This window comes from Mustela putorius, unplaced genomic scaffold (assembly GCF_011764305.1).
Source record: "Mustela putorius furo isolate JIRA1106 unplaced genomic scaffold, ASM1176430v1.1 tig00000480_pilon_pilon_pilon, whole genome shotgun sequence".
Lineage (NCBI taxonomy): Eukaryota > Metazoa > Chordata > Mammalia > Carnivora > Mustelidae > Mustela > Mustela putorius.
Genome location: NW_025421397.1, coordinates 5,583,377 through 5,603,097, shown reverse-complemented (window position 1 = coordinate 5,603,097; position 19,721 = coordinate 5,583,377). Strand labels below are relative to the sequence as shown.

The 19,721-nt window shown below is 33.3% G+C and overlaps 1 protein-coding gene across 1 annotated transcript in view; it reads right to left on the bottom strand.

The window, feature by feature from the left end:
* Window positions 1-19,721, bottom strand: part of KLHL1 (kelch like family member 1) — a 393,181-nt gene that overhangs the window by 206,886 nt on the left and 166,574 nt on the right. Inside the window, exon 4 of the mRNA XM_045080638.1 lies at window positions 10,331-10,527. Within this exon, the coding sequence (XP_044936573.1) occupies window positions 10,331-10,527 (197 nt within the window). The remainder of the gene's footprint in view (window positions 1-10,330; window positions 10,528-19,721) is intronic.

The following is a 19,721-nucleotide window of genomic DNA, read 5'->3' as shown; positions in this document are numbered from 1 at the left end:
TCGGCAATCATATATTAAAATAGGATACATTTGCCCTATTAATATTTTGTATGTGCCATTGTATTGTATGTATTTTTCATATTTATTCCTTGTTAGTATAGTAACCTTCAGTAAAAACCAATTTCACTTTATTTATTTATTTATTATTTCTTGAGAGATTGTGAGCAAGGGGGAGGAGCATATGGAGAGGGGGAGAGAGAGACTCTTAAGCGGACTTCAGACTCAGGGCATGGCATGATGCAGAACTCAGTCTTATGAACCTGAGACCATGACCTGAGCTAAAATCAAGACTTAAATGCTTAACCAACTGAGCCACCCAGGTGCCCCAAAACTGATTTTAAATAATAAATTTCATCTGAAATAGTCAAAAATATTAGCATGACTGGGTGGCTCAGTCGGTTGAACATCAGACTCTTGGTTTTAACTCAGGTCATGATCTCAAGGTCGTGAGATGGAGCTCCAAGTGGGGATCTCGGTGGGGGATCTACTTGAGTATTCTCTCTCTACCTCTCCTTCAGGATGCCCCCTTGCTTGCATGCTCTTGCTTTTAAAAATAAAAAAAAGAAATACTAAAAATATTAAATATAGGTCTTTATTTTTTTAAAGATTTTATTTATTTATTTGACAGAGAGAATTCACAAGTAGATGGAGAGGTAGGCAGAGAGAGAGAGAGAGGGAAGCAGGCTCCCTGCCGAGCAGAGAGCCCGATGCAGGACTCGATCCCAGGACCCTGAGATCATGACCTGAGCCGAAGCCAGCGGCTTAACCCACTGAGCCACCCAGGCGCCCCTAAATATAGGTCTTGATTATGAAATGAATCCACTAAAAACTTAAAAATATTTACACATCATATATGGGATATATGTTACCTGCTGAAAAGTTTTGAAATAACTGATTTTAAAAAAAGCTAAAGAACTTTAAAGATCAGGGATGCATTCTGTATGTATGTATGTATTTACAAATATATTTTAATAAAGATGTATGAAAAGTAAAATTGGGAACAATATAAATATTTTTAATTATTGCAGAATATAGATAATATATTTCACTACAAATTATTAATATTCATTAGATTTCATTTAAGCAGATAAAATTTATAATAGCATTTTTAAATAAAATTAAATTTTTTGTGTGCATTCCACAATTCATTGTTTATGCACCTCACCCAGTGCTCCATGCAATACATGTCCTCCTTAATACCCCAAATTATTAATGTTTGAAATTGTTTTTTCACTTATATGTTCTTTCAAATATCATATTCATGTACCTAAAATGAGAAAGGTGTGAAGTACCTGGTTGGCTCAGTTGGTAGAGCATGCAAGTCTTGATCTTGGGGCTGCAATTTCAAGCTCCATGTTGGATATAGATATTGCTTAAAAATAAAATCTTCAAAAAATAAAAATAAATAAAATGAGAAAGGTGTTATATATTAAGAACTAAGAATACAGAAGTGAACAAGTAAGATGCAGTTTATTACCTTGTGGAACATGTAATCTAGCTCTGTACATAGTATTTTTTGAGGATTTATTTATTTATATTTGTGTGTGAAAGAGAGAGAGAAGCAGGGGGAGCAGCAGTGGGAGAGGGAGAAGTAGGTTTCTGTGGAGGAGGGGCAGAAGCTTCACTGACTGAACCACTCCGACACCCCGAGGTCTGTGCATAGTATTACATATTTAGAGTAACTTGGAGTCTGGGGGGAGATGCCTGGTAATCTATACAAAGTTATTTTTTCCTTAAATTTTGTCTGTACAGTAAATTTCTAAAAGCATTCTTTTAAGGAAATGATCTGCCCCACCTCAACTATGTCCTACCTACAAAGGGCAGACTGAGTTTCCCTTCAAGCAAAGATGGATGTATCATGTTTCTCATGAACTACAATCCATCTCTCTACCTTTATTCCTCTTAAAAAAAATACTTTTAGTGATCTTTAAGCACAAGTGTAGTTTTTTACTGAACACTGACAATAAAAAAAATCTTAAAGAGAAGCAAAAAAAATTAGTTTCATTATATGTGATTCATTTCACCTCAGCAGAAAATATAAATATAAATATTTCACTTTATTTCATGACATGCAAATTATTTTTTTGAAGATTTTATTTATTTATATGATTGAGAGAGAGAGCACAAGCAGGGAGTGGAGCAGAGGGAGAGAGAGAAGCAGGCTCCCTGCTGCCTGGGGAGCCCCACGCAGTGATTAATCCAAGGGACGCAGAGATCATGACCTGAATGGAAGCCAGACTCTTAACCTACTGAGCCACACAGATACCCCTAGAGGTGCAAATTCTTATAATAAAATGAAACTTTCATAGCATAAATAATCAGAATTTTTTTTCACTTGATCAAAAACATGTTACTGATTTCATTTGTTGAAGAAATTGTGCTTTGCAAACTGAAAAGGGCATTGTAGCCAAAAATTTCTGGCTTTCCTTTCTCCTGACATTACATAAGAAGCCCTTTCAAGATTATTTTAATAATATAGTAATATTACTTGTTACAGAAGGGAATTCTATAGTTAAGTGATTGAAATAATTAAACACTTGGGGACTACTCACAAATTACATGAAAATCTTTTATATCCTATAGGATATTTTGCAACAATAATTCCTTCTTGATACTTCATTACTTCTGTTGCTATAGCATCAACTCGGGACAACAGTAGCTATACAAACATTTATATCTGTTGGACAATAAAGAAAATGCAATACATTTTTAATAGATTTCACGTGTGTGGGGTGTGTGTGTGTGTGTTGTGCTTTTATACAGCTATGTGCTACATCTTTGTTTTAGAAATAGCTCTGTAGGAGAAATAAAAATAAAATTAAAATATGCAAATGACACCATCTTTAAATGAATAAAATACTTTTCAAGTAGATGAATATTATCATTATCTTCAACATCATCAACATCAAGAAAGTGGAAGGACAAGTTTCTTAAAATAGAATGATCTTCAGTTTGGCTATAAAAACCTAAAAAGGAAACATATTTGAAGAGCATCTGAATAGAAGAAATGAACTGTATCTAAAGTGGACCCTTAAAAGCTTATAATTTTCATGGCATACTCTGTGATTATGTTTAATTAGTCTTTGAAATTGTCATAAATGTATATTTAAATTGTAGTTATTTTATGAGCCCTAACAATTACAAAGTTCTGTGTAGTCAAACTGCAATCACATGAGTGAATAGTTATGTGTTATAATATTACTATTTATTATACATCTCTATCAGTTTATTCAGTGAATTGTGAATATCCTGTTTGCACAATGACACTAAACACAAAAGTCAGTTTTTTAAAAAGTCCACTCAAATCGACTTCATTTTAACCAGTAGACTAGAATTGTACCAAAGACTGTGAGTTAGCAGATGACTTCCTGTAAAGAGGTGCAAGCTTAATTTAGGGACAGAGGAAGTAAAGAAAAACAAAGGAAGCTCCTTTCTAGGGAAGCTTCCACATGCTTCCTTACTGCTTGTGATCATCTAGCTCTGATGGCAGTCGTCATCCAAGCCCCTCATTGTATTGAACCTTCATTACTTCAATTTACAAAGAAATGCTGAAAGTCAAACTTTGCCTTTTTTAAGCTTGACAATTGTATATTCACTTAAACTCTACTCAAACCAGCTATGTATATAAGATAATGAAAAGTAGTAATGTGAAGTAATGAGTAATAATAAAACAAGATAACATTCAACACAAATTTTATTACTAATTTATCACATAATTGTCCTGAGAAAACTAACAATGATAGTTTTTTGCTTTAATGACTTAGAAACACAAAGCAATTTAAAATTAAGTTCCATGTATTTTCCCAATGCAAACTCTAATTTATGGGTTATTGGAAGGGTTATTGGTAAAGATAAAAAAGAGCAGGCTGCTAGCTAGGAACTGTAATAAATGCCAGATATTCCAAAATCACGAACAGAAAGCACTGCTTTCATTACAGCATTCTCTAGTATTGCTCTAATGGCTCTGAAGGATCAATGAATGACATACAGGATTTTTAGAGTACCAGGCTGACAGGGCAGCTACTCTCACACTGACTCGGGGAGGCTTTATGTTCCAGTTCTGAGACTTCCACCTTTCAAAGCTATTGTTTGAATATGGTAGCCTCTTGCTAAGTCCCACTGCCACGCCTCTGCCTCTAGCATAAACATGATAAGATGCTACATGCCAGGCTGGTAACACTGGGATGAAAGGGAGAGGGCACTGAACAGGGAAATGAAAACCAAACAAAAACAAAAACTGAGGAACAGAATATTCATGAAGTTCTGGGCTCTTACCTACGTTTTAGATTTCTAAAGCCCATTTGTCTGAACTCATCCATGTTTTGAGGTGTTCTGGACATCAGAAATCTGATTTGATATAATGCATAAAATATAATCACTGTGTAATCATTAACATATTAAATAGAATATCTAATTTGTAGTAAGACAGCCCTAGGCTTAAATCCCCACTCTACCATGTTCTTGATATTATTCTTCTAAATTATTGAACATTCCTGAATCTTAGTTTTATCATTTTTGGAATGGGTATTACACATACCTTGCAGGGGTTTTGAAAGGATTAAATTAAGTATGTGTAACACCTGGAAGAATGCCTGATACATACTATATACACTTAACTTGTATACTGTCAGCACCAGTAGTGAAAAGCATTGCTATCAAACACAATGGCAGAAGTTAGTCACCTTAGTTTCTCCTTTTCTTTCTCACACAGCCAACATACATATAGTCTCTAGTAAAGTGCCAACCTTTATTCTTGGTCTCTTCTTGTTCCTCCTCATGGCAGTCCGACAACTAGTCTTTCAATTAAATCTTGGCTTTTACTTGCTCAAAATCTTTCAATGATATACTTTAATATTCAATATAAAAATCTGAATCCTTAACAAATTCTCATTAACTTTGGAAAATTGACTCTGCCTAAATTTCCAGCATGATAACATCATGGATGTTATATATATATATATATATATAATAATTTCCATCATGATAACATCCACCTCTCTTCCTTTCTGCCCCACCAACCCATCACACTTGAATTTCCTTAAATAGAATAAGCTCCTTCCCACCTCAGGTCATCGCCTCATCAAGAATGTTCTATGAATGTTCTTCCCCTGTTGAATTCTGCCTAATCCTTTATAACTCAGTATAAGGCTGTTTTAACTCTTCCACAGCATCTTACTGTCCTTTCTAATAGTTACCATATAAATACATATATGTGATATTTATGTATATATATAATTGTCATTTATAGTAATAATTTATTTGCATTCAACATATTCATCTTTATGCTAAGGGCAATCTATGTCTGTTTTAGTCACCCTTATATCTCCAGGGCCACCTACTATAGTTCCTGATACAGAGTATTCAATAGTCATTCACTCTTTCACTCAACAATAAATGCTATGCACTTAAGGTAAAAAGTTAAAAAAAAAGTTACCAAGAAGCTACCATAGTAATGGTAGAGAAGAAAGCTACAAAACAATGACAAAATAAAAAAAATATAAAGCCAGATACTCATAAGTACTTTAGAGGATATGAAATGGTGTAAAGGTAAAGAGGGTTTTGAAGGCAGTGACACATTATATAGACTATTCAGAAATGAGGAGTGCCTGAATGGCTCAGGGTATTAAGCGTCTTACTCTTGATTTTGGCTCAGGTCATGATCTTAGGGTCATACGGTCAAGGCCTTCACTGGGCTCTATGCTCAGAAAGGAGTCTGCTGAGATTCTCTCTCTCCCTCTCTCTTCATCTGCCTCTCTCCCTACGCTCTCTCTCTCTCTCTCTCTCTCCCTCCCTCTCTCTGTCTCTAAAACAAATAAATAAATCTTTATTCAGAGTTGAGGACTTTGTGGAAGTGATATTTGAGCAGACATCTGAATGAAGCAGAGGATTAAAGGATATAAGTGTTTGGCAGGGGAGTGATTCTAGCAGAGTGAAGGAAGAGCAAACACAAAAGTCGTTAGGTGAGATGCTTATTGTAGTCAAAAAGCAGTACGATGGGTGTGGCTAGAACTGTGTGACTAGGGAAAATAATGGTCAGAAATGGATTGAAAAGAAAGGAAAACCATGTGTGGTCTTCTTGAGTCACTGAATTCATGAGTGCTGAGAGTCACAATCCTGAAAGACTATCCAAAGGAAAGATGTTATTATATTATAATGTACTAGGTACTTTGTCAGGGAAAAATACATTTCCACAAAAAATACTCTGTCAGAAAGGATTCTGTAATACAGTTGTGAAGACCAATCACAAAGTTATAAATAGGTAATGATTTGTATAAGGAAATTTATGATGATATCACATAATCCTAAATAAAGGAATACTAAGATTTCAAAGGAGAGAAAGAATGCTATGAAAAGTTTTAAGACATTTTGTAGGCATGGAAGAATGAAAACTGGAAACTGAGGGGTTATTTCGAATTAGATCCCAGAGATTCCAGGCAAGAGAAATATGAGTAACGTATAAGTGAAAGGAATTCACAGCATGTTTAGGAGGAGTGAAGTCAATTCCATTTATTTTTGATGGAAAATGCCCAGGGGGTGGTTTAGAAGTTAGGCATGGAGGACTATGCACATCCAAATTTGGAGTGTGAATCTGCTTTTTTGAGGTAAGTGTTGGATTAGGAAAACAAGCCACTCTATGTTCAATGTAAGAAAGGTTGTAGATAGTGAATTGACGGGTGGTACAAGTGAAGGTCAGGAAATTTATGTTAATGGTCTCAACCTTTAGTTCTATGTAAATTGTTCTCAAAAGCACTCAGCAAAGGCACTCTATTCCTCAAGAATCTCCAGAAGGTCGCAGTCTCCAGCAGTGAAGTACACCTCTTTCAAAGGCTTACAAAGAAGGTATTTCAATTTTCCATTTGTCCATTTTCCTGCTCTCAACAGAAGTTGTACCTGGCTCTCCCACCTCCCAACCTCTACATGGATGCTTGTTATTGGTAAACTCTAACCTAGAACCAAATGGAGAGAGTATTTCTAGAAAATGCAGTTCTAGGAATTTCCTCAAAAGGCCAGATGACCTTGGAGGGAAGTGGCAGTGACGATTAGTGGAAATAGACAACCCAGCAGAGAAAGAAAGATCAGGTGACTAAAGTAGACTTCCGGACTTTCCATTCATCCTCACAAAAAGCAAATCAACCTTAAAATTATTCTTTCATATAACATTTAATTTGAACAGATTACTACTAAGATGAAAAACAGAATGAAACATTTATACAACCCTGTTTTAGAAATGTCTATTCTAACAAATATGCAAAATGGCTATTTTCATCTCATAATAATATTCATCTACGGGCATCCAAATGTCTCACAGCATCCCTTCATATGATATGATTATAAAATATTTACTATTGTCATCATTCTTATGTTTTTATTTGTCACTCTCCAATGCTTTTAAAATATGATGTCAAAAATTAAGCACAGATCTCATAATGAACTCTGACTAATAGTAGAGGGGGACTATTTCCTTCAATTATTTTGTTTCTGTCTTCATATTCATGAAGCCAAAGTCCAAATTAATGTTTTAGAATTAGTTTCACACTTCTGCCTAATACTGAGCTTGCATTCAAAATTTTCCAGTGTTTTGCACATGAACCACTGCCAAATTGGGTCACCTTCCTAAATAGATTTTGGAATCATCCACACAAAATCAATAGCTGAAGCCAAATAACTGGGTGAAATTTCCAAAGGAAAGTTAGCAAAGGATATAAATAGTAAAGGCAGGTAGCCAGCAAGGCAAGACCTGACCATTCAAGGTCAAGTTCATATCTAAATAATTTTAGCAAGGAAATTTAAAAATTAGATTAAAAATGTTATTTATAAAAAAAAAATAAATAATAAGAGCCAATAAAGAATTTAGTCCCAGATGTACCAGGAAGCTATATTAAAGCAGTTAAAAAGAAAAAAAAAAAAAACCTGATAATAGGTTTGTTCTCAAAGCGTAGATTGAATAGATTAGATGAGGACACATGTGTGATTAAACAAGGGTCAGAAGCAAAGATGTGGTGAGAAATTATAATACCAGATGCAAAACACTCATTTTAAAGTGTTAGAATTGAGAGAAAATAGTCAAGTGGGAAGATAACTGGTCAGTAAATTTTCTTCACTAAAATGGTGACCCATGAGCATCTGGAAAATATTGAAGTGTCTTGTTTCCAAAAGAATTTGAAATCATTTAAATTTCAAGAGACATGACAAAACACATAATCCATTCATACTCTCAAAAATAAATTAAAATAGAGTTGTTTAGAATATTAAGTGTATTAACTAGAATTCTTTATATTTTGATTTTAAATATACTTTACTACAGAATATATATTTTAAAATGTGTAAGGAAAAACTATTGCTATTACTGTGTGATAAATTACAGTCCAGTCCAAGCAGCTGCAAGAAAAACATCTTTATTACTAAATTAATAATTTCAAACTAGACCAGAAGGGACCATTATCCCTCTGGATATGGAGGCATATTGTTCTTTGACTTAGCTAAACCAGGAACTCCTAATTGCAATTAAATGTGCATAATTAAATGACTGCAGTTGGACTTTGATATTTTGGTTGATGAAGTATTTGTTTACATTGATTTTATATGGTTCATTTAATTTCAGTAGCAGTACTATGCCCTGTCATGGAATATTTCAAAAGAAAAAAATGACAGTAGAATTACAAAGCATGTTATCTACCTCTTTTTTATTGGTATATTTTTATTTAATTTACTAATCAGCTTAAAAGATTAAAGAAGAAAAAATAATATTGAAATTCTGTATAAGAATAACAATTAGAAGATTTATATGGCTGACAATCATTAGTGACTTGAAAAGATGTAAAATCTTAAAATAAGAGCTTTTTAATAAGTAGCAAGTATAAAACTTAATGAGATTTATCTTATATAAATTCTTGCTGTGAGTTGGAAAGGGAAAGTTTTATATTTTACAATTGTTTGTTTCAATAATAACAATCAAATCATTAATAATGTTATTAACAAAAATAAGAAAAATGGGTAACATTTTATATAGGGTTTACTATATGTCAGAAACTAAATTAAGTGTTTTTATAATGATTATTTCTAGGGTATAAAATATTGTATGAATTGTTATTACTCATTATTCTACTCTAGAAAGGAGATAACATGAAAAAAATCCCACACCACAAAATTCACACATTTAAAGTATGCAATTCAAATGATTTTTGGTATCTCTATAAAGCTGTTAAAATACTTATTTATATGTAGAAAAAATCAGAGACAAATATAAACAGGTTTAAATTATTTTTGGAGTATTTACTGAGTGCATTCACTCCATTTAAGCCTGTCATTAAAATGGTACAAAAAGTTAGTTATTAAAAAAAAAATGTAGATCCTTTGGTTTATATATCTAAATATTTTCACTTACTGTAGAAGTTTCCAGAAATTCTAAAATCAAATATTTACTCTACCAATAAAATAATTTATAATATATACTGTAAGTATGATTTTTTCTTCCACAAATCATATAGGCAAAGCTATACCAAATATAATGTGCTATGATGAAAATGTATCAGTGAGCCCGGGCTGCTATAACAAAATACTACTGCCTGGGTAGCTTAAGGAACAGAAATTCCTTTTCAATATTCAGGAGATTGGGAAATCTAGGATGAAGGGGTAGACTGATTGGGGTCCCTGGTGAAGGCTCTCTTGCTGGCTTGCAGATCGCCACCTTCTCACTGTGTCCTCACAAGGTGGAGAGAGAGACACAAACTCTCTGGTGTCTCTCTGTATAAGGGCACTAATCTCATCGTGAGGAACCCACCCTCAAGACGTCATCTAAACCTAATTGCAACCAAAAGCCCCCATCTCCACATACTAATACATTGTGGGTGAAACTTCAACACTGAATTTTGGTCGATAGAACTTATTCCATAGTAAAAAGTTTGTAAGATAAAAAAGGGAAAAGAGAGGTTTTTTTGTGGAACAGACTGGTAACTCTTTACTAGAAAGAAAAGGAAAAAAAAAATGGCAGCTGTGGAAGTAGATATAAAAAGAGAGATTTGTTGGAAGCAATAAGAAGGATTCATTTAAATAAGTTCTAAAATCTAAAACAGTCTATAATTGCTTTATGGCTTTGCTTACAATTTATAGGCAATGCAGATATAAAGTCCATACGACCAGGCTTTTTTTTTTTTTTTTAACTTTGCTATTATAAAATACTACGTACCACATTGTGCCCCATAATAGAAATGTGCCAAGCTTGTAGAACTCATTTTAAACAGAAAGAAGTCATTCGATGCAATGGCAGTCATTGTTTTAACCTCTGATAATACAGCTCTGCCTCTATGATTAAAATATTAAATCTCCTTACCATTGTGTAGCTGTGGGCTACTTTCATTAACTCAATGCACCCTTGAGCATCTGCGAAGGCTCGGATCCCCAAACAGTTGGATGGGTGCAACAGCTTCATGAGGAAATGGCAGCACACTTCCACTACTTGAGGAAGCTGAAGAAGGCACGCTGCAGCAAGAAGGTTTTCAATGGTGTCTTCCTTTAATTCCAAGCAACCTAAACAGTGAGCGAAGAGAATTACGAAACTGTTTAAACCATGTACCAAAAAAACCCAATAAAAAACAAAAAACAAACAAACAAACAAAAAAACCAAAACAAAACAGCAGCAGCAACAACAACAACAACAACAAAACAACAACCATGTACCACTGTATTATTTAAAACATTAGGTCAATCTGCTAGAAATGACCTGAACCTAGACCCATAACCAAGATAAATATAACTTACTAAAGGCCAACAACTGTTTTAAGCATCTTGCATTTCTTACTTCATGTAATGTTCAAAATCACGTAGTATGTATGAAATATCTATGTCCACTTCAGTAGGAACTATGATTGTACTTTTGGTTGTGAATTAAGGAAAATAAAAGAGTAACAAGTAAGTTTCACAAAGCATGTTTACAAGCTTCGGAGAGCAAAGGTACATGAAGTTTCTGACAATACATTCATGTCTATATTAATACAAAACACCTATGTGTGGATAATGAATAAATGTATGAAGATACTTATATATACATATATAATACATGTATTGTAGATTGCTAATATTGTATTTAACTCATTGTACCCATGATTATAATTTTCTGTAATTTTTCTTTTTTTTTTCTTTCTTTCTTAATTCTCAGTTAACTTGAAAAAAGAGTTCTTTTAGTGCTTCCTCTTTTATCTAACTACTGGAATAATTTATTAATGAAAGGGCTATTTCTGTATATTTGTAAAACATTCCTGTGAAGACTTCTGGGATTAACTATTTGGGGTTAGGTTTTATTTAGCAATTCAACACATCTTTAATAGGTTTATTCACCACTCAGACTTTCTATGTGTCACTCAGTATTGAGTATTTCTAATTCATATAGATGGCTTTTTTCATCTTAGTTTTTGTGGCACAGACTGCTACTCTTCACTAGAAATAGCTTTACTGGTTTTCCTGGACACAGGGTCAGGCCATATGTTAACATCATGATATAGGTCTGTGGACTATGAGTAGAGGGATGTGTGTTACTACCACACCAAGGCATCTGTGACATGAGTGTCCTTCATCCAAGCTCTCTTTCTCTTCTACCAGCAAAGTAAAGACAACATAAACCCCTGGTGGGTGGTGGATGCACAAAGAGCAAGGAACCTCGGTACCTGAGCTCTAAACCAAGAGCTACTAGTTTCAAATAATGATACTCAATACTTAAGCTACTAATACTTAAATAATAAACTCCAATACTCAAATATATTTTTACTTTTATTGTTTTATTGGTTTTATTTATTTTTGCAGTCCAATTTACTCTAAATTGTACAGTTTTAATTTTATTTTAGTGTGTATATAAAGTTATTGGAAATTTTCATACCATGTTTTTTTATTTTTGCCTTCTGTCATCCTTATTTTGTTAAATTAACCTATTTTTCAGTGGATTGTTACTCATTTCAGAGAATCAACTTTTTTGAGTCTTATTAATGCATAATATAGAGTAATAGTAATGGACAGATTTTTAGAAAATTTATTTTTGTTAATTTTGCTCATAAATTATTGACTTTGCTAAATATGAAAATTCTGGAAAAGTATTGCCTATTTTTATGGAAATGGTTCTTTCTCCTTACCTTTGCTTCTTCATTTCTCTTAGAGACTATTATCAAGTGCTATGTATTGGATCAAATCATTCTCTCCTCCCTATCTATAATTTCTTTATGCATTCTCTCTCCAGTGTATTTTATATTTTGTTTAAAGTTGATATGTTAAATTTTAGAAATATTTTATTTTTACTTCTAGAAGTTCTCCCCATAAGAATTATTTGTGTTGAAATTTATAATATTTTCATATTTACCTTTAAACTCATAGATTTATTTTTGCTTTTTATTATATACTTTTTAACCTTGACTTACTAAAATTTTAAATAAGTTTTAATAGTAAAAGTTCTACCAATGGGAATTATTCATTTTACAGAATTTTTAATTAATTCATAAACATAAATTTTTATTCCTGAGTTTTAATAATGTCATTCTTTTTCTTTGATCATGGATTCATTTTATTTCTACTCTTCTGTCTTTATGTAACTTTACCACATTTAGTTTTTTTTTTTTTAAGATTTTCTCTATTTATTTGAGAGAGAAAGAGAGAGAGAATATGAGCAGGGAGAGGGAGATTAGCAGGGAACCTGACCTGGGGCTCCATCCCAGGATACTGGGATCATGACCTGAGTGCAAGGCAGATGGCTAACTGACTGAACCACTGAAGTGCCCCCACCACATTGTTTTATTATTACCCCAAAATAAGTATCTGTGTTCTCCATTAATAGCAAAATTTTGAGAACTTCGGATATCTTTCTGAGATAATAGTGTTTTATTTTCCTACACTACAGTCTCTAATATTCAATAATGGTCATCAGTCTCTATATAAAAGGGATATTTTAATTCATTGGTGTATTTGGAAGACAGGCTACACAAATTTGAAAATCAAATGTAAAAGTATAGGAAAAATAATTAATCAACTTCAATTATTAATATGCTATCACCTAATTGAAATTTAAGAGTGTATCCTTGCTAGTTGGAAGGTATTTTATAACTTTAAAATGTTACTACAATTTTTTTTTGATTTCTACCTTTTTCATCAGTAGTATTTCTATAGCATGTTAGGAAAGTTGTCTACTTTCAAAAGTTCATCTTTCAAGGACAGAATATTTATGAAGAAAGAACTTTATAAATAGAATGCCTTTATTTTTTTTTCCATGCCAAAGTTTTTATTCTGGATTTTTTTAACCTACAGTAATTTGCAAGAACAGTTCCATAAATACCCATTTACTCTTTTACCTAATTTCACCAAGTGTTATCATTTTGACATATTTTTCTGCACATGTGTGTTTACACTATAGCTGCTGAATTATTCTATTATTCCAACCATTATATTTCACCACTAATTCTTCAGCATGTGCCTCTAAGAACAAAAGTGTTCTCCTACATAGCTGCTATGTAATTTTTACACTTACAAAACTAATATAATAGTATTTGCTATGATGTAAAATCTCCCCAAATGTCCAAATAATGTGCTTTATAGGTTTTATTTTTAAATTCAGGATCTAATCAAGATTCACATTATATTTGCTTCTTATGTCCCTTTGGTCTCCTTTAATTTATAACCGTTTTCCAGCCATTTTGTCATTCATGACATTTATATTAGTGAAGAATCCAGATTAGTTATTTTGTAGAATTCCCCAGGTTGGATTAGTCATATTACTTCCCCATGATTACATTTAGCTGGGACCTTTTTTGGCAGGGACACCATATAGGTGATATGGTACCCTTTTCAGTGGCTTATACAGGGAGGTTCATGATGTGAGTAGATCTCATGGTTAATGGTGTTAAGTTTGGTACCCTATTTAAGGCAATGTCTACTAGACTTCTTCATTTTAAAGATTTTTTTTTTCCTTTATAATTAGTAATCTGTTGGGTGGGGGATAACTTTGCTTTCAAACATGACATTTCACCTAAAACTTAACATGTTTAGTAGTTAAAGTGTATTATATTTTATTTATAAGTGTCACTGATAGAATAAGACAGCAAAGGAAACTAAAGCATGCTTCCAAGTGTAGGTAGGGATTTAATGAAGAAAAAAGCAGGTAAAGTGGAAACAATAAATTAAAAGGAACAGTGTAGTAGAACAAAATTAAATACTTTTTTATTATATACTAATTTCCACTTAAATTAGCTACCTAAAGTTTAGTTTTAATATAAAAGTGGGACATTATCAATAATAAAAGTTAAAATAGTTGCTTTTGAGCTTACAAGATTTTGATAAATGCACAAAGATCCTATTATTTGGTTATTATCAACTAGTAGAACATTGAGTAACATAGGTCAACTCAGCAGAGGAGACATTTGCCAGTGCAATTCTTGGAGGTGTTTATATTTCACATTATCATTCAATAATAATGTCAAATAAAATATTCATCTGAAGTTGAAAGATTCACACAAGCTTGGATGATTTTAAGATAAATTATGTCAGTGCAGTTATTGATCTATATTTTAAGGTTTATGAATATTATAGTAGGCACCAGAATGAAGTATTCTACAGGTTACAGAAACCTGTATTTTATATGATTTATGAAATGTGCACCTAAACTTATAAGAATAAAAATATGAAATATAAAGGAGATAACATGAACACATTAAAATTTGTTATTTATAATTGATCATATGCATAACAACTTTTGATAATATTTATATCTTTTAAAATATTGTCATGATTTCAAACCCTCAGAGGAATTTTACCTAAAACTTCCAGTAAGACTGCCAAGAAGATGGTTACATGCTTCCTAGCATGGGTCTTGTGAAAATCAGATAAAAGAGATAAATACAGATGGTATAGCTTTTATAGATTCCATTTTGTTTTGATTTCAGGACATTGGGAGAATAACTTCCTTTAATTTTAACTAATTGTTTTCTGTTTTTTAAAGATGTATGTATGTATGTATTTATGTATTTATTTATTTATTTGAAAGAGAGAGAGTGAGCAGGGGGGAGGGGCAGACGGAGACGGAGAAACAGGCTCCCTGCTCAGCGGGGAGCCTGATACCTGATGCAGGACTGGATCCCAGGACTCTGGGACCATGACCTGCGCTTAAAGCAGATGCTTAAGTGACTGAGCCACCCAGGTGCCCCAATTAACTAATTGTTTTCGATAGCAATTATGCAGAAAAAAAAAATTAACACAGTAGCCCTGACCTTCTATTTTTGAAAAGGCCTGCTTGTAAGATTTGGCCTTGACTGGTGTCTAAAAACTTAGATTTCAAAGAGGTTCTCACCATTAACTAATACAAATGGTTCATTCTACCTAAAGTGTTTGTGTAAACAATATGGCCTATGCTAAACACCTGCTTTCCTTCTGGGATTCTTGAATTTTGGCACATGCTAAGCAGACGCTTCCTATGTGATCAGACCTCCATAAAAACCCAGGACACTGAGTCTCTAATAAATCTCCCTGGTTGGCAATAATTCACATGCTTTGTCACATCTCATTGAAGAGGACATGAAGTGTGCCCAGTGTGATTGCACTTGGAATGGAGCTTTTGGAGGTTTGTGCCTTGTTTCTATGGGGCTTCACCCATTTCCCTTCCCTGACTCTGCACTGAATCCTTTTCCATAATAAATCATAACCGTTGGTATGACTATGTGCTGAGTCCTGTGAGCCATCCTACTAAATCACTGAACTTGGGGAGATAGTTTTGAGATATCCCACCACAGCATTCTAATTAGAATTGCTGGAGTAGTAGGTGAAGTTGGAGATACACTGTGCCTTTGGGCTGGAAAATGTAACATTGTTAACATTTCAGTTCACCCCAAATTAACCAAATAATAATAGATTTATTATAATCATATTCAAAATCCCAGCAGACATTTTGTAGAAATTACAGAAATGATTCTAAAATTCATGTGCAAATGCGATGGCCTAGAATAACCAAAACAATTTTGAAAAAGAACAAAGTAATAATGCTACCAGATTTTAAGACTTATTACAAAGCTATAATAATTAAAACTGGGACTTGTCTGAATATATGCACAATGGAAAAAATAGACTCCAGAATTAGAACCTCCCATATGTTAATAACTAGCTTTTGCAAAGGCACTAGACAATTTAAACGAGAAAGGATAGTCTTTGGAAAAATGGTGCTGGTACAATCAGATACCCACAGGCAGAAACTTGTATTTTAATCCATACCCCACACATTTTATGAAGTTTACTCAGAAATGGTAATTCAGTGAAGAAACTTAAACCTCTTTAAATACTGGTAGTGGAGCAATTGGCTTTCTGAACACAAACTGTTTAATTTGGACCCTGCCTCACACCTTATACAAAAAGTAATTCAAAGTGAATAGTAAACTTTAATGCAAAATGTAAAACTATAAAATATCTGGAGGTAATCAGTGTGACCTTGGGTTTTACAATGAGTTTCTAGATATCTACTCATCTCATTATTGTAATCTATGTTTATATAGGAGATAGATTTTATTTGAAAGTGTGATGACTAATACATTAACAATAGCAGATTATCTAGTTCTAATTAATTCAGCAAGTGAAAAACTATTCATTTTTTTAAAAAACTAAAAATAGTTCTTTAAAAAACTATTCATTTTTATAATTACAGATGTACACTATGTATAATCACACTGCACAATAGTATCCATCCACAGAGCATCCCATAAAGCATAGTATATTCATAAATCAAATAGAATACAACATCAATCATCTAGTGATCAGTGCACCAGATCTACATTATCAATATGGATTAATCCAACAACAATGAAGTTTAGGGAAAAAAGAGACTTGTACAAATATACATGGAGTAATTTTCATAAATATATGAAAATTATATATATTTCATATATATATGAAAATTACTCCATATATACACACACACACACACATAGTGACAGAGCAATTTTGTGTAGGTAGAAATATGTATGGTAATAATAAATCCCCAAATCAGTGTAGTGATCATATCTCTTCATAAGGGAGAAATGCATCCATCATGACAGAGTTTTAATTTTATTCATATTTTATTTCTTAGGTGAGAAGAAAGATGCCCAGCTTCCCATTAAAATATGATCAGTAACTTTTATCAGTTTGAAATGTTGTATAGCAAATATGGCAAATCATATGTTCCTTCACATTTAGCATTACACATGATTACTATTTGGACAGGTAAGCATGATCGAAGATTAATATCCTTGTCGGTCCGAACCTGAGTCAAGTTCTGGAAAGCAGACTTAGATGCCCTTCCAGAGGAATAAATTTGTGTTCAAATTGAGGGCAGTGGGTACACAAGAGGACTTTCATGTAAGATAGAGCAGGCAGGATAAAAGGCGTGTACGGCCATAAATCATGCTTTTCTTTATACATTTGTCCTTCAGAAATACTCTTATATACTACGGCCATGGGAAATACCATGGAGAAAGGAAAAGTGGAAAACATGAGGAAAACAGGGTCATGAGAGGCATGCCCCCCGTTGTGTGTGAGCTCTATTTGAGACCATCATGTCATTAAGCCAGGGCAAGCCTGTTTCATCAACCTGACTCCTTGTTGGTAGATAGTTATATTGCTGACAGACAACTGAGCACCAACACATGATTGAGCTTTGTTCTAAAATAGCAGAAAAAATTCTCAGCCAAGTCCAGCCCACGGATAAGCCACAAACCTATAAACAAAAAAATCATTGTTTTAGGACATTAGCCTTGGGGCAAAAATTTGGGGGACAAGCAACTGTTATCCACAGAAGCTAACTTATAGAATACAAAACAATAAATGTGATGGGCTAATGGGAGAAAAAAATGACTCAGGATGGATCATAGTTCTAAATGTAAAAATATAAAAACTAAAACTATTAATCTTCTATAAGAAAATAGAAAAAATTTTGTGACCTTAAGTTAAAGATTTCCTAAAGAAGACATCAGAAACATAATCCATAAGAAAAAGATTGTTAAATTAGACTTCATAAAAATCACTGCAAAGGACAATATTAAAGGGACAAAAAGATATACCACAGACCAGGAAAAAAAAAATGTTTGCAAAATCATGTCTGATAAAGTACCTGCATTCAGAATACATAAAGAAGTCTCAAACTCAATATCAAGAAAAAAAAAATGTAATGGGCAAATGATCTAAACAGATGGTCCATAAAAGAAGATACATGGATGAAAAGTGCTCAACATTATTAATGTTCAGGTGGATGGAAACTAAAAGCACAATGAAATACCACTACACCTGCATTAGCACTGCTGGTGGAAATGTGAAATTGTATATCCATTTTGGGAAACAGGTTTACAATTTCACCTCTCAAATGACACAGCCATTTCATTCCTAAGTATTAACTCAAGAAAAATAAAACAATATGTTGATATAAAGCCTTGTATATGAATGTTTATAGTAGATTAATTTTGTAATAGTCAAACACTGGAAACAACCCAAATGTTCATTAACAAGTGAATAGATGAACAAACTCTAGTACAGTAATTCCCTTTATCTGTGGGGGATATTTTCCAAGACCTCCAGGGGATGCCTGAAACCATGGATAGTACTTAACCCTCTACACACTGTTTTTCCTATACATACATAACTATGATAAAGTTTAATGTATAAACTAGGTACAGTAAGAGATTAACAAAATAACCAATAACACAATCGAACAGTTATAACCATATACTGTAATAAAGATGGTGTGAATGTGGTCTTGTTGGGTCCATTATCAAAGGAATGAGACTGAGACAAGGTTATGCAAAGCCTTATTTTATGCCAAGCGTTAGACATTAGACTGACCAGCCAGGTAAATGAGGCTGAGACAAAGTGAAAATTATCTAAAGCTTTATTCTATGCCAAGCATTAGAAGTCAGACTGACCAGCCAGGGCCACCTCCAAAGAGAGTGACGACCCTTGGTCTTACAGGCTAGTTTTTATAGGGCACAATCACAGACATCTGCATACGTGGCTTTGGCTGATTGGATGTCTCCTATCTGTGTGTTTTAGTAACGGTTACCTGAAACCCATACTAGTAACTATTGAGGCATTTATTAAACAACAAAATGTCTACCTGGGCAACACAGAGTCACTATGGCTAAGTAGGCCCAGGCAGGCCCTAGGGGGTTAACATGTTTTAACATGGAATCAACCCCAACAGTCTCTCTCTTAAAATAACTTATTGTGCTGTACACACCGTTCTTTTACTGATGATGTAAGATAATAAATGCCTGTGTGATGAGATGAAGTGAGGTGAATAAGGCAGGTTTGTGACCTAACATGACCTTATTGCTGGTCTTCTGACATCATGTCAGAAGGGGGATCATCTGGCTTGGATAGCTGAAACTGTTGAAAACAAAACTGGAAATAACGAGGGCTACAATGAAATACTACCTATACAAAGGAAAGAACTGTTGATATATGCAACATTATGGTTACGTATGCTGAGTGCAAAATACTTAGGCTAAGTGAAACAAACCAAACCAAAAAAAAAAAAAAAAAAACTAACTAAATAAATAAACCTTATGACGCAGCTTAATTAAAATTCTTAAACGTTTACACTATTATGGCATAAATCACATCATCAGTACCTGAGTATGGAGTAAAAGCAAGGATAAACGAGATGGATCAGAAAGTGGGTGATGAATATACATTCATTATTCTGATTATGGCAAGGATTTTATGAATGTATACATATG